Source organism: Buteo buteo, chromosome 1 (assembly GCF_964188355.1).
Source record: "Buteo buteo chromosome 1, bButBut1.hap1.1, whole genome shotgun sequence".
In the NCBI taxonomy this organism is placed as follows: domain Eukaryota; kingdom Metazoa; phylum Chordata; class Aves; order Accipitriformes; family Accipitridae; genus Buteo; species Buteo buteo.
Window position 1 is genome coordinate 45604 of NC_134171.1, and position 14844 is coordinate 60447.

At 58.7% G+C, this 14844-nt stretch overlaps 1 protein-coding gene across 2 annotated transcripts; it reads right to left on the reverse strand.

Annotated features, from left to right (window-relative positions):
• Positions 1-4504: 4504 nt before the first annotated feature.
• Positions 4505-12641, reverse strand: DOK1 (docking protein 1). 2 transcript variants are annotated; one of them, XM_075032119.1, is made up of 5 exons: positions 12287-12641; positions 11420-11716; positions 8487-8598; positions 8159-8331; positions 4505-6375 (listed from the first exon to the last, which is right to left on the reverse strand). In XM_075032119.1, the coding sequence occupies exons 1-5, from the start codon at positions 12347-12349 to the stop codon at positions 5272-5274; spliced, it is 1749 nt and encodes a 582-aa protein (XP_074888220.1). In that variant the 5' UTR covers positions 12350-12641; the 3' UTR covers positions 4505-5271. The 2 variants fall into 2 exon arrangements, with proteins under 2 accessions (XP_074888220.1, XP_074888124.1); XM_075032023.1 differs by lacking the exon at positions 11420-11716.
• Between the last annotated feature and the right edge of the window lie 2203 nt (positions 12642-14844).

Sequence of the window (14844 nt, forward strand, 5' to 3'; positions counted from 1 at the left end):
GCAAGACACTAAGCTTGGCCTTGGTCAGACGGGCACTTCCCATTGTTTGTTCCTCGTTGTTTTATGGGTTTGTTAGTCACCAAGTTAGTCTGCAGGAAGCCTGCTACTCTGGGGCCCTCTGTCCAGAGATTCAGCTATTCCTCACAACACTCCGTATCTCCCATTCTTGTCTCACACATCACCAGATGCCTCACATTTTGGTTTCTGAGACTAGGCTAGTACAGGCCACAAACCACAGATTGCTGTCAGTGGGTGCAGAAAAGCTGCAAGCAGCTAGATAAAGTAGGCAGTAACATGAAGCTGCCCTCATCCTGCAGGAGCAGGTTCAGCAGGATGTTTGAATAGACATAAAACAGAGCTTTTGAATTTAATCTTGAAGCCCAGAATGCTGCCCTCCTGAGAGCAGCACTACCCAGGATGATGCTGATTTGCTTGCTTCCGTAACTGGTCCCACTGCCCAACTCCTACACAGTGACAGCTCACTGTAGCTGGAGAAGCTGCAGCACAGCACCATTCTCTGAGCCAACTGCTGCTTGGATGCTCTCCTCCTTATGGCCCACCTGTGCCTATGGGCTGTTCTGCAAGCCAACACAGCAAGTACTTTTTGGCAGGGTTCAGAAGATGGGGGGAAGTGGCTTGGAACTTTCCAGAGAGCTTCTGCCCAGTGCTTGCACAGATACTAGCTTGTTTTTCAGTGCAGACATAGGACAGCTGCTCCTGGCTGTGCAGGAGCTGAGGGCAGCTTGACTGAGCCAAGGTAGGGTGGTCTTATTGGGCTTCCTGGATGCCAAGCACCAGCAGGGATTTGTGTTCTACTTACTTTGTTCTGACAAGCTGTTTCAAAATAAAGTTATCCACCATAACGTCCACTTACTGCCTGTAGTTTATAATGTACATTGTATGCAGCAATCCCAGCACTGACCTGTACTTCCTGAGAAACAGCTGCAGTTGACCAAGGGCATGATGTGAACTCTGTGCTCTTCAGAGCAGTGCTACAGCAGGAGAGCAGAGCCATCAGAGCCATCTCTTTTCCCCAGGATCCCAGCTCAGTAAAAGGTTCTATTAGCCACGCAGGGCATGGACCTACCCTTCCCATGCCCTGGCAGCACTCCATGCCTGGCAGAAGGCTGCATCTCAGGCAGCTGTTTGGGGCAAGATGTCAAGGGCAGGTACCTTGAGGACAGGGCAGACACCCCTGCAGGCACAGGGATACAGGTTTGTTAGTGTGTGCAAGCTGGTGGCTAACCCCTGCTTGTCTCTAACAAGCTCACAGCATGAGGAACTGGGGAAGGAGCAGTAGCAAAGGGCAGTAAGGCACACACAAATGGGATGACAGGGGATTAGCTTGACTGAACTGATGATGCAGGTGGAAATTACTTTGGCAACCATATCATAAATACCAAACTGGGGTACAAAGTCAACAAAACACTTTGACAATGGAAAGGGGTAAACAAACAGGGGCTTGTGATTTATTGCTGATACAAGGAAGCTGCTAAAGGGGAAACTTGGGAAGAGGGAAAAGGGGGCATAAGAGGAAGCAAATCACAAAATTGGGGCTGTTTGGGGATCCCTGTTGAAAAGCCCTCCACCTGATCACCACAGTGTGAAGCAGGGCAACAACTGTGCTATTGCTCTGACCAACTCTTGCCAGCCAGAGGAAACTTGGGTGCTTTCCCTAATGCCAGCATGAAAACAGATATCCTGGCAGAACAGTTGCCTCATGCCTGCACCACACTAGGCCCTAACGGAGAGGAGGTAGCAGTTATAAAAGGACATATCTTTCAGAGCAGGAAACAGAAAAAAGTAGCTCCAAGGGGAAGAGATTCATTGGGCTTTGAAGCAGCTCCCAAGTAGTTTTCTCCTGGTAAAAACTGCCACCTGGCCTACAGAGACCAAGGCTTCTACATCTGTTGCATCCCAGCTGTGGCTGCTAGACTGGTACTCTGATATTTCTCAGCTAATCTGGGGCACATGCTTTTAGCAGAGAACAGGAGGCACCCAGGCTGTCCTCCCATGAGGAAGCCTGATATCCAAAGGACTTCCCATGCATTACCCTGTCTGGCCCACAGCACCTGGACTAGGCAGAAAGCATAGATAGATGCTCATCCAGGACCATTTCTGCACTGTGATAAATGGGCAGAGTGAGCAGCCAAGCATAAGCCACCTATCCCCAAGCACCTCAGCAAAGCCTTGTTCAGGACTGGCTGCTAGGATGTCATTTTCCAAGTACACAGACTGAATTCAGCCATGGCACATGACCACCGTGATGTGCCATGGCTGTGTTTGAGCTGCACCCAGGTGCTTCACTGTTCAACACATGGAAATTAGTTGTAAGGAGACAGTGGAAGTAAGGCAAAGGAAAGGGAAAGAAGGAGGGCCACGAAGATGATCAGGAGGCTGGAGCACCTCTCCTATGGCAACAGGTTGAGAGAGTTGGGTTTTTTCAGCCTGGAGAAGAGAAGGCTCCAGGGAGACCTTACAGCAGCCTGCCAGTACATAAAGGGGGCCTACAGGAAAGCTGGAGAGGGACTTTTTACAAGGGCAAGTAGTGGTAGGACAAGGGGTAATGGCTTTAAATGGAAAGAGGATAGATTTAGATTAGATATAAGGAAGAAATTCTTCACTGTGAGGGTGGTGAGGCACTGGAGCAGGTTGCCCGGAGAGATTGTGGATGCCCCATTCCTGGAAGTGTTCAAGGCCAGGTTGGATGGGGCTTTGAGCAACCTGGTCTAGTGGAAGGTGTCCCTGCCTGTGGCAGGGGGGTTGGAACTAGATGATCTTTAAGGTCCCTCCCAATCCAAACCATTCTAGGATTCTACAAAGGCAGACAGAAGAAATCCTAATCTAGGCAGAAAGATCATCTCCTGGTCCTGAAGTCAGGGTTCATTGCAGACTTTTGCTTTGGCAACAGGAAGGCTGTGACGAGTCAAAGGCTTACTCTGCATTTACCTTATTTCTTATGCTTTCCCAAAGCATCTATTACACCCTGAACTGCTGCCAGAAAGGAGGTAAGGTGAAGCACAGAGCAGCAGTCTGAGCAAGATGACAGGTCTGGTCCACCACATTGAGCCAGAACAGAATGGACCATCTCTCCTGATCAGTAGAGACTACGAGCCTTCCCCGCTGCACGCACTTCTCCATCACGTGGCAGGGTGCATAAATAAAGCAGGCCACACGTAGGAGCGTTCCTCCTGTCTTGCGCACTTTTGTCTTAGTCCCAAGTCAGCTGTTACGAGAGATGATGTCATTGCTGAAGCAAGAAAAATAAATATCCTTTCCTCTCAGCCAAGTTGAGTGCAGGGCTATGCAGGGACCACTGATCTGGCACAGATGCTGGAACATTTTCCTTCCTCACTGTCACCCTTTTTAGTGAAAGCTGGGTCAGCCACTTTGCGTGTCCGCCACACTCAGCTCCGCAGGACAGAGTGGACACAGTGCACTGAGATACAGTGACCGCAGTGATGGAGATGCACACACACCCATGGCCATTCAGAAGGGAGATCCTGGGGGCTCTGCTCCTGGGAGGCTGCTCTTCATCATTTAAGTCTTAGAGCCTCACACTGGAGTGACGAGCAAGGATTATGGGCAGGTGGCCTGGGCCCCCTGCTAAGCAATGCCCAGAGCTCTCCTCTGGAGCAGGTGGGCAGAACTGCTCTTGGGATGCATACATGGGCCTGCCATGGACAGGAACACAAGCACGGGACCACCCGGCAGCCAACCATGAGAAGCAGATGACTGCTGCTCGTGCCTCTCATCCCAGGCAGGAACCGCCTCAGCCTCCCTCAGATTCCCAAAGCCCCTTAGGCTTCTTCCCTTCTCCCACAGCAAAACCCCAGTGGGGAAGAGGACCCAGCACAGGAGAACAGCTACAAATTGGTCATGGCTACAGCTGTGCTGTACTGTTACAGGACTGAGGCTCTCCCCCTGCAACTTGGGCATCAGACAAATGCCCAGTCAAAGGTCACCACCTTGTCACCAGTCTGGGGACCTGAACCTGATCCTCCAGACTTCCCCAACGGTTTGTGGCTCCCTGGGTCTGAGCTGGGGCTGCAGAAGTCAGGCTTAGTCCTCTGCACAGGTACATCATAGTGCTGCTTGTCACCTGGCTGTTTTGCTGCTGTCTGTATCAGCAGGCTGGTAAACCTGCAGAAGTCATGAGCAGCCCCATCCAGACTCAGGAACAGCCAATGCCAGGGTGCCTGGTCTAGCCCCACACAGGAGGGACATAAAATCTCTCAAAACCATTACCAGCACCAAAAGGACAACCTGTTTTGCTCCTGCATAGATTTCTGCCCAAGGCTGGCCACACAGCAATCACAGCCAAACCCCTGGCCTCAGACCACACAGCAGGGATCAGAGTTTTTGCCATTAAAGTCAGTGGGATCCAGACTGAGCCATCCCAGGCCTTTCAAGAGCAGCTGGGAGCAAGGGGAAATCAGCAGCGGGATTAGGCTGGGGGAGGAGAGATCCTGTGACTAATCGACTGTCACTGAGCTGCAGCAGAGCTGGAGTGTGGCCCTGCCCAGCCTTACACTCAGAGGTTATCACAACATTTTGTGCCCCAATCAGGACATAAAGGTATCTGTGAGCCTGATTCTCATAACCAACCCTTAATCCCCTGATATCAGGGCATCCTAGCCACAGCTGAACCTCACACACGCTTTTCTTTGCGGTTTCCTCTTAGCTCAGTAGCTCTGGCACAAGACATGAACATGCCACCATGCGAATACTGCTCAACTAGGCCACCCTGCTCCGCAGCACTGCGCCAGCATCTCCCCAGCTGTATGCCTGACAGCCCAGACATGCCACAGGCAAATGTTTCATTCTGAGACATACAGATTTTAATATTAAAATAACTTCATATAAAAATACTTTTGGAGACTGATAGCAAGCAGTCTTCCATGCACTGCAACGGGCATCGAAGCCCTGCAGCCTGGTCAGAGAGGAAGACAGAGCAGAGCCAGAGCAGCAGGCACATGGCAACACAGCCAGCCCTCCTGCGGATCAGGAGGTGGCAGCGGAGCCAGCTCCAGAGCCAGAAAAGCACGCTGGCACCTGCACCAGCCACAGGTCCCTTGCTCTTGCTGTGGAAAGGGCCTCGGGAAACACAGCCCCTCAGCAGTGGCGAGCAAGTGGGGCTCTGCCTGAGCCAGAACAAGCCCTGGCCCCAAGCCACCCCCAGGACCTGTGGAGGACAGCAGCTGGCACTGCTCACGAACAGGCCTGGGCCCCCCAGTCCCTCCCGGGCAGGTACAGAGCAGCAGCACCATGCTATATCTCTCCTAAGTCCTCATAGACAGGCGACAAGCTGCACTCATCCACAGACTGCTCCTTCTTCTGCACATGCTGGGGCTTCACCACCTGGCTGTACAGCACCTCCACATTGTTGTTGTTGCTGCTGTTGAGGCTGGGTTTGATGACTGCCTTCTCAGCAGCAGCGTTCCCCCGCCGCCTGCCAGGATCCCCGCTCCTCTCGGCACCTTTAGGGATAAAGGCCGTCTGGGGCTTGGGGGCAGGCACCGGCTTGGGGCCCTTGGCCTTGGCCTGGAAGGCAGGTACCGAGTAGTCATCAGTGCTGGGGTTGTAGGGATACTCATAGCCGCCCCTGCCATCGTGGCCCTGGGTGCGCCAGGCATCGCCTGTGGGCCGCGCTTCATCGTAGATGTAAGGGGGGGGCGGCAGCGAGCGGGGAGCACGACCCTCAGGCTCATCATAGATGTGCTCCCTCCGCCCAGGCACTACGGGGGCCTGGCTGCGTCCATCAGCCCGGACCTGTTCGTATGTGCACAAGTACAGCGGCGCTGGCAGTCGGGGCTTCGTCTCATCCGAGGCACCGCTGGGCGCCTTGGCCCCGCTCACGGGCTTGCTGTCTATGGGGTCTGAGTACAGAGGGTCCAGCCAGGGCTGGAAGCCCTTCACCGAGTCCAGGGGCTCCGAGTACACGCTGGATGGATCCTCAGCCGGCAGCACGGCACAGGGCACCTTCAGCAGCGGGGGTGTGCTTGGGACCACGGGCTTGGCCTGTGGCACAGGGAGCTCTGGCAGAGTCCGGGTCTTCAGCAGAGACGTGGCATCTCTCTCCTCTGCCGCCACACTGGGCCTGGGCGCCAGCACCGCTTTGGGTGCCAGGGTGTCATCCCCCTCTGCAGGCAGCTCCAGGCTCAGGGAGTCAGCCAGGGCCTGGCGGATCAGCACCACGCTGGGGCTATCCGAATCCAGCGAGCCACAGCTTTGCCGGTTCTCCTCCACCTGCGCTTTCTGCTCCCGGATAGAGGCTTCCACCAGGCGGAAAATCTCGTTGCCCTGCTTGGTCTCAAAGGTGAAGTTCCCTGGGCCGGAGTCACAGCGCCTGCCAGCTTCAAAGGAGAACATCACCTGCAGGGGAAGTGGAAGGGTCACATCCTGCCCAGCACCCGCCAACCCAGCGCATCGTGCAGGCTGTGCTTCCTGCTGAAGGGTGCGTGGCTGCGGTGCTGATACTGCACAGCCTGCAAGAGACTTCACTCAACATCCTGCTCCTTCCACTCCCCCCAGCAAGGGCCGCAGCTCAGCGAGCACCACCCCAGGGCCATGCTGTGCTGCGCTGCCCAGCAGCCCAGAACAAGCTGTGAAATTGGAGTGGGATGCACACTTGAGGGGACATCACTGTGAGATCCCTCAGAGCCAGAGCTGCAGGTCCTGCTGGAGACCTGCTGCCTTACCTGAGCAATTCCAGCACAGCCAGCAACTGGCACCAGATAGTCTAGGAAATAACATGTGGTTAGCACTGAGAACAGAGTAGGGCAAGAAGATGAGTGACAGTTCAGCAGGGGAAACTATTATGGGCATCTTGGGTAAGTCAGCATTAGTCAGGCAGAAGGGAAGCGATCCAGGGGCGAGAGATACAAGACAGAGGAACATGGCTTTCCACAGGAAAAAAGCCAGAAGCAGCAGCTTGGCTACCAATAGTAAGCAAAGCCTTTGCCTTATCAGCATTACTCTGTTAATGGTATAAAGCACTTTAAAGAGAAGTCTCGCACCAAGGCTGTGTTCCTCAGGCCTGAACACACTCATGCGCAGGTTCCCACCAGCAGATGCCCACACCCTTCCTGAACCTCCGTCCCTGAATCCAGGTGAGATTTTCTGCCTCACTGGTGCTCTCTCACATGCAGCAGCTGTCTCTGGGGTTGCTGCAAAAGCCTCTGGGGCCAGACTTCCTTTTGTGGGTCAATGCTGCCAAACACAAGCACAGCCAACCTATCACTGCTCGGGGACCTGCGGGTGCAGCTGCCTGCTCCTCATACCACGTGGCTCTCGTCATGCCCCTGGCAGAGACCTTGTGGACAAACCAGATGCCTCCCCAAGAGCAGCTCAGTTTCCACTTCTGTTTTGGTAAAGTGCCACAGAAGGCACCATCAGCAGACTGCAGCCAACACCATCACTTCTACAAACAGCCCTGGGGAGATCACTTCCTCCCCATCCAGCCCGGCAGATACCTCTTGCGCTCAGGGTAGTGGCAAGACAGGTCAGGGAACCACTGCTGGAGGACACTGGGGAGGGGACAGACCTACGCAGGTCAGCCAGGCTAAGAGCAGTATGCCCCGTAAGGTGAACAAATCTAGAGTAATTGGTGTCTCAAACAGCCCCTCCTGCTCTGGCCATCATCCTTCGGGAGGGATGAACTGAATCCAGGGCAGAGCCAGGACTGCAGGGAGCCAAGGTCCCCAGAGGCTAGGAAGAGCTTGTGCGGAGCACAGAAGGACATGCCTGCCCACAGCATGGGCTGGGGAGTGCTGGGATGGAGAACAGGAGCAAGCCAGCTGAAGGGATGTCCAGCAGAGGGGCCGACAGGGGCTGCAATGGCCCCAGTGGGACTGGGGCAAGGACCACACAGAGAGGGGCTCTGAACAGCCATGCCTTCGGTGGGGACGGGTGTCCCGCTAGCCCACACTCCTGTGCGGTGACACAGGTGGGAGCTGAGGACAGACAGGATCACAGATGCCCCTGGGGACGCGCCTGTGGTTGCAGAGGGCTCTAGCAGTTCGGGCATTTGGCAGGGCCCGCTGCACAGCTTCCACAGGCTGGTCAGGCACATCAGCTCCTTACCCTTTGGCCAGGGAAAGCCTACGGGGGAACAGGCCTTAGCACATGGCACGCAGGGCCCCCCCCCATCCCCCACCTTGTCCCGGCCATATCTCCGGAGCAGCCGGTAGGGCCAGACATAGAGGATCTCATTTGTCCGTGGGTCCTTCAGGACGAGGCTGTCACGCTCAGCCTTGAGCACGTAGGCACCGTGCAGCTCGCATCGCTCCGCGGCCTCAGTCCGTTGCACCGTCACCCAGAAGGCATTCACTGTGGGGACAGGGATGCTCAGGAGAGGGCGGAGGAAGCCACGTCCCCAGCTCCAGGCAAGACCTCGCCCTGCCCACCGGAGCCCCGGTGATGGGGCAGCAGCAGGACAGGCCCCGCAGAAGGTGGCCCGAAGTCAAGGCAGTGGCAGGTCCCACCTTCGTCTCTCGAGTAGTAGATGGAGTTCACGGCCATCTCCAGGGTCGGCGCCTGCCCGCTGCCCTCTCTGCCACGCCGTGCCGCCGCACCAGCATCGCTGGGGCCGTTTCCCTGACAAGGGAGAGCAGATCAGCCCCAGCCCCCTCTTCCCACATCAGCACCTTGCAACCACTGCCCCCCATCCCCACATCACCTGGGCCCCACTGCCCTCCCCGAAGGGCCCACCCCAGCCCCACACAGCTTGGCCGTCCTGCAATCATACCAAGCCCTTCCCTGCCCAGAGCCAGCAACAGAGCCTAGGGCCCCCACCCTGAGCCGACATGAACACAGATGAACAGAGCCAGGCAGTGCAGGAGGGGCTTCCCTGGAACTCCTGGCATGACCCTGGGTCCCAGCTGGGCTGTGCATTGGACAGAGTGCAGAAGAAAGCAGTTACTCCTGGCAGCCCTACCCTCCAGACCCTGTCCTCCAGTGCAGCACAAGCCAGCACTGAGACACAGCCTCCTGCAGGGCAGCACCTGGGGGTCCCACGTGTCCACTCCCCTGCTGCTCGTCTGACTGCTATGGTGTGCCCATGCAGGTGCCCTGATGCTGAGGCAGAGAACAGCTCTGCTTCCCCACCACTGTGCTCCAGCGCAGGCGACGTTTGCTCCCAAATCATCGCACGGGCCCAGGCACGCTCTCCCAGCAGTACGAGCAAGGGAGGGAGCTGACGAGATGACCCACTAATTCAAGGGCCTGTGTGCTGCTTCTGCACAGGCAGGAAGGCGGTGCCAGTATCAGTGCACAGCCCACAGAAGGGAAGCAAGCACTTCTATTTTAGTGCATGCAGAACTGAAAGTGCAACGCAGACACTCTGTCAGCGACTGTGTCCCAGCAGCAGGGTCCCCTAAGGGCCTGTGTGGGGGATGCATCCTTGGTGCTACCACCAAAGAGCAAAGATGCTCCTCCAGGGAAGCTCCATGCAAATCAAAGGGTCACAGATGCCCTGCAAGAGCTGCTTCAACAGAGTTTGCACCATTGCATGAGGGTCTGTATTTGGACAGGAGCTGGAAGCTGTTTCTCAGGGTCACGTGGGATGGGGTTGCAGCAGAGTGTACATCTTGCAGCAGGCAAGCTGTCACACTTTCAGTTTAAAACCCAACAACATGAGCTTCTTAACAAGAGGCAAGACCCAAAAAGGGCCGTCAGGCCCTCTTGTTTGGCTCCTAAATAGAATGGGGACTGCTAAAGCCTAGTGTCCTTAGAGCTGATAGCAGCAGCTCCTGCTCAGCTAAAGCATCTAATGCAGCAGGGTTCCAGCCTGGGATCAGGAAGTCAACGGCCAGGCAATCTGCCAGAGCACCTTAGGGCTCTGACTGCACTTTCCCTCATTTTCAAAGGAAAAAGAAATTCTGTTCTGAACTCCAAATGATCTCTGGCCCCAGCTCCTAAGCTACTGGACCCTGCTTACCCTCTGGGCAGCAACAAACAACTTGACACAAAAGCACGACCTCCATGTGGATGGCCAGAAATCACAACTGAGGATCTTCAGCTTTTTGCAGAGAGGCCACGTGCAGCTCCTGTGCCTCTTGCTCCCGGCCAAGCCTTTCTAGAACACATGCCATCCTTGCAGCCTTTTGCTCACCGCTTCCTAAACCGTCAGCTTGCTTCTGGACCTCAAGCACGCAACTGACAGCTACCGCATGGAAGAAGGTATGAGCACAGCCCTGCTCTGAGCAGATGTTCTCCTACCTTGCAGCTACCCCGCACCACTCCAAGGGCGTGTGCTGTGTCCCTAGCTCGGCCCCGCAGGCCATTTCCAGGACAAAGGCTGCAACGCTGTCTGCGCCAAACAGACACGGGCATGAAGTGGAGTAATCTCCAGCACCACACCAGTGCCTCTTGGCCTGGTCAGCAGGGCACTTGCTGCACAGACACATTTGGCTTGACAGCCGACTGCAGGGAGATGCAGGCAGGGAGAAAAAAAGGCTTAAGGTAAGTCACACTCAGCAAACACCTGCGTCCTTGTGGGAAGATCTGGGATCTCCAGCTGTGCAGCCAGCCACCCTGTGAGGCAGCCCTGCCCAGCACTCAAAGCCTGGAGTCAGCTAGAGCACAACCCAGGGCTGTGCAAACATCTCCTAGGAGGGAGAGCAGGGGACCCACGGGGCGGAGCGATGTGGACGACCGTACTCGTGGGCCATCCGCTGTCCAAACCGCCTTCGCAGGGAGCCGTCACGCTGGCTGACCATCAGCTCCAGGGAAGGCTACAGAGCTGCTATGGGGCCGCAGGCAGAGGACTGGGGTGGGGGGGCTGGAGGGCTGTGCCGCAGGCCCAGCACTGATGGGGTGCTCCCAACAGCAGGCAGGAAAAGCCCCAAGGCTGGGCAAGGGGGTGCACTGGCCCTGCAGCTGCTAGCGCTGCCACCCAGGAGCCAGGTGGGTCCCGGAGCCAGGCACTGCAACGCGCTCAGGGCTCCGCTTCCGCCACTGCTGTGGCAGGAAAGGCAGCGGTGGTTGGGCCAAGAGGAAACGCTCCTCAGCCATCAACCGGCCCCCGCCAGGTCTCTGGAGGGGGCGAGGACAGGCTCCACGCCAGCGGAGAAGAGCCTGACTTGAAATTTGGAGCTGCAACCAAGAATTACTGACAGCACGTTGAGGAGTCCTGCAACCCACCCGGCTGCTGGCACAGTGGGAGCTATTGAGAGGTGACCAGAGTCCCAGGTCCAGGCACTCTGACTCACCGCCTGGGACCACTCACGTGTGCCTTAGGGTCTCCCTCCCCGCGCCACCGGGCCCTCCTGCTGGGTACGAAGGGGTCGCACCCCACCCCCACCACACATGCTCTGATGCCCGGCCCCTCCACCCCGCGCAGGCTGCCTGCAGCTGCCCTCCTCCCCGGGGGCAGCCGTGGTGCCCGGGATGCCCCTCTGCTCGCCCCGGGGCTCACCGGGAAGGCGATCTCGCACAGCTTCGCCACCCACTCCTCGCTCTGCTGCTTGTCGGCCGCGAAGAGGTAGCTCCTGTCGCTGGTCTCCAGGCGGAAGACAGACGTGCCGGCCCGGGGGCCGCTCTCAGCCACGGGGGCCACGCTGGTGCAGTCAGCCAGCCGCACCACCGTCTTGTCCAGGCGCCTGGTGCCCAGCCGCTCGGGCGGTGCCGCCGGCTCCTTGCAGTCGAAGAACTCCAGGCGGGCGACGCCGTGCTGGCTGGCCGGGTACAGCACGAACCAGCTCCGCTTCCACCTCTGCAAGGCAGCGGGGTCACGCCGGGACCGGGCCGGGCGGCGGGGGCGGCGCAGGGAAAGGCTCCGCCGAGGGCGCCCGGGATGCTCCGCGGGGCGCGGCGGCCGGGCCGGCAGCTCACCGGGGGCGGCCCCCCGCCCGGCCGCCGCGTCCCGCCCCGCCGCCGAGCGACGGAGACCTGCCCCGGGCCGCGCCCGCCGGCACCCCCGCGCCCAGACGGCGCAGACGGAGGGGCGGGCGCGGCACCCCCCGGCCGCCGCCGGGCCGGGTCCGGCGAAGCCCCGGCCCCACTTCCCCAATCGCCGGGCGGCGCCCGCGGCCCGGCAGCGCGCCCAGCCGGGGCGGCCGCGGGCAGCGGGGACGGCGGGCCCGGCCCGGGCGGCGGTAGGGAGCCCGCCCGTCCGCCGGGCGGGAGGAATAGAGCCAGAGCCCGGTCGCGGTCCCGGCCCCCGGGCGGGAGGAATAGAGCCAGAGCCCGGTCGCGGCCCCGGCCCCGGTCCCGGTCCCGGTCCCGGTCCCGTCCCCCGTCCCCCGCCCGCCCCGCCGAGAGGCGCGCGCGGCCGGCCGCCCACCTTGGTGCCGAACTTGTGGCTGTGCTGCACGAGGAGCGACCCCTCCTTGGCCGGCGGGTCCATCCCGCGCCGCGACGCCGCGCGCGCTTCCGCCCGCTGAGACCCGCGCCGCTGGGGGCGGGGCCGGGGCGGGGCCGCGCTGGGGACGCACGTGGCGAGGGCGGAGGGAGGGAGGGGGGCAGGCCCTGCGCGCGTGTGCGCGCGTGCGGCACGCCCGGGCCCGTGGGTGCCCGCGCGCGCTTGGCACCGGACGCCGGTAGCGCGCGTGCACAAGTGCCGCTGCCCGATGTGGCGGTGCCGGGCGCCTGGGACGCGGCTTCCCCTCCGGGGTCTCGGGAAGGACCCGCGGGGTCTCTGGGCCGTTCCTCGTGGCTCTGGCCCACGTCCCCCCGCAGCCGCGTCCCCCCCAGCTGACCCCGCGTCCCCCCCCAGCTGACGGCGCGGCGCCCGGTGCCGTGCCGGCCCTGCCAGAAGCCCCCTCCGCCCAGCTGTGCACGGCGCCGGGGTGCGCGGAGGCGAGGCCTGTGCTCGGGACGAGGCAGGGAGCGGGATCGTCCCCACCCCAGAGCCATCTCCGCGGGGCTGCGTCCTGCCGGTCCGGGGGCTGTGGGAGGAGGGCCGGCAGCCGACCGTGCCCTGGCAGAGGTGGGAAAGCTGCAGCCTCTCGGTGAAGGAGCTGGCCCCTGCCGCGGCTGGCTCTGCTCTGCCGTGCCGTCTGCGTCCCACAGGAGAGGTCTTGGCTTCCAGACGCGTCGGAGGACGTGTCCCGCTCTGTCCTGAGGCTGGGGAGGAGATGGAGCCTTGGCCTTATCCCTGCCACCCCTTCCCCAGGTGCGGGGGCCTCCCCACCCTGCAGCTTTCACATCTCTGACAGCAGCTGCTGAGCGAGGTCAAGCTCGGAGCGGGCGCTGTGAGCCACAGCCTGTGACCAGAGCCCACAGGGTGCCCTGGGAGGTGGGTGTCCAGGGCCATCACCCCCGGGACAGCATGGTCCTTGCCCCACATACCGTCACAGTTACGCAAGTGCCGCAGGGAGCAAACGGCTGCAGTGGAAGTTCTCTGTAGACGTCTAAAATGATGACCTGATGCATAACACACCCTGAGGACTGGCCTGTTAATTAGGGGGTGTAGCTTGTCAAGAAAGAGCAAACACAGAACAGGAAGGTGTTGCTGGGCTTACCCTAGATATGGCCTGGCTCTGACCTCCAGAAGGCAGGTCACCTGTGAAATGAGAGGAAATGAAAATGAAGCTTGCCACAGGGTCATGAGTGTCCTGGCCCCCTCCCTGGAAGGACCCTGCTGCGAGTCCCCCCACAACCAGGCATCCTCTGGGGCTGCCTGCAGCAGGGCATGGCTGCCCACACGGGCTTGGGCTACTGAAGGCTTTGGGCCAGGGAGTGCAGGAAACTCGAGGGGAGGCTCTCACAGACCTTGCTCTAGATAAAAGAGAGGAAGCACTCGAGGGTGTCAGAGTGGAGAGCAACTTCAATGTGCCTTTCAGAGAAAATTTAAGGAATTCAGGGAGCTGGAGATCAGGTCCCACAAAATGCATTCAGAAAACCTGGCAGGGCTTTAATGAAGCAATAGGGCACAACAGAAAGCATCCCAGCACCGGGGGAAGGGGGGCTCATAGTTCAGATAATGACCTGAAACTTCAGAAGGAAGGGCATAAAAGTAGAAACTAGATGAAAAAATTAGGAGGAACAGAAAAAACAAAAAACAAACAAACAAACAAAATCAGGGAAGCCAAAGTATGAGACAAATTTTTACTAGCAAGAAACATGAGGGAATGCAAGAAAACCTTCAAAAAGGAAGGTGTCAGTAGGAGGATGCTGAGCAGCCCATGTGGCCCACTGTCCCACTGAGACTGGGAGGGACAGCAGAAGGTGACAGGACTCAAGTGCTCAATGGCTTCTTCCCCTCAGCCTGCCCTGAGGAGGGTGGCTGGGATCACATAATTAACACCATGACTAAGATGGGTGGCAGAGGTGTATGCTCATGCTAGATAAGGGAAAATGTCATCAGATTGGCTGGACTGAAAGTAAGTGAGGGTAATATTGACAACTGGTAGAGGATGGATGAGGTTTCAGAAAACAGGAAAAGGAGTGACACAGTGCCTGTCTTTGATAGGAGAAAAAAAAGGAAGTGAAGAATTAGAGGCCACTTAGCTCAACTTCAAAGTCCAAGAAAACCGTGGAACAAATAGCCAGGTGCTCCCAGAGACAACAGGAAAGGGAAAGAATCACAGCAGACACACCCGTGTATGCACAGCCCTGCCTTCCTTTCTTCTCTGACAGTCTTCATGGAGAGAGTAATGTCATCCCCATGTCTCTACCTCTAACCATGCCATGTTCCTGGGCATTGCAGCCACTCCAAGGACACTGGGCTGCTCCCAGCGCTGCCCCTGCCATGGCTGGCCGCTCTGGTCTGTCCCAACAGCCTTGTCCAGGGCCAGGCTTGAACTCAGCATTCCCCAGCAGCAAAACTCGGCAGGGGCTCTTGCAGGCCGTGAGGAGAAGAGCAAGCATGAGCACAGCCTGTGCCCAGCAAGCCCCAGC

What these genes read in the sequence shown, in the direction of transcription:
- DOK1 (XM_075032119.1), bottom strand. Translation starts at nt 12,349, where the DNA reads ATGGACCCGCCGGCCAAGGAGGGGTCGCTCCTCGTGCAGCACAGCCAC. An exon ending in TGTGCGAGATCGCCTTCCCG is followed by an intron (nt 8,599 to 11,419) that starts GTGAGCCCCGGG and finishes CTCCCTTGTCAG; the next exon opens with GGAAACGGCCCCAGCGATGC. An exon ending in GGAGATATGGCCGGGACAAG is followed by an intron (nt 6,376 to 8,158) that starts GTGGGGGATGGG and finishes CTTCCCCTGCAG; the next exon opens with GTGATGTTCTCCTTTGAAGC.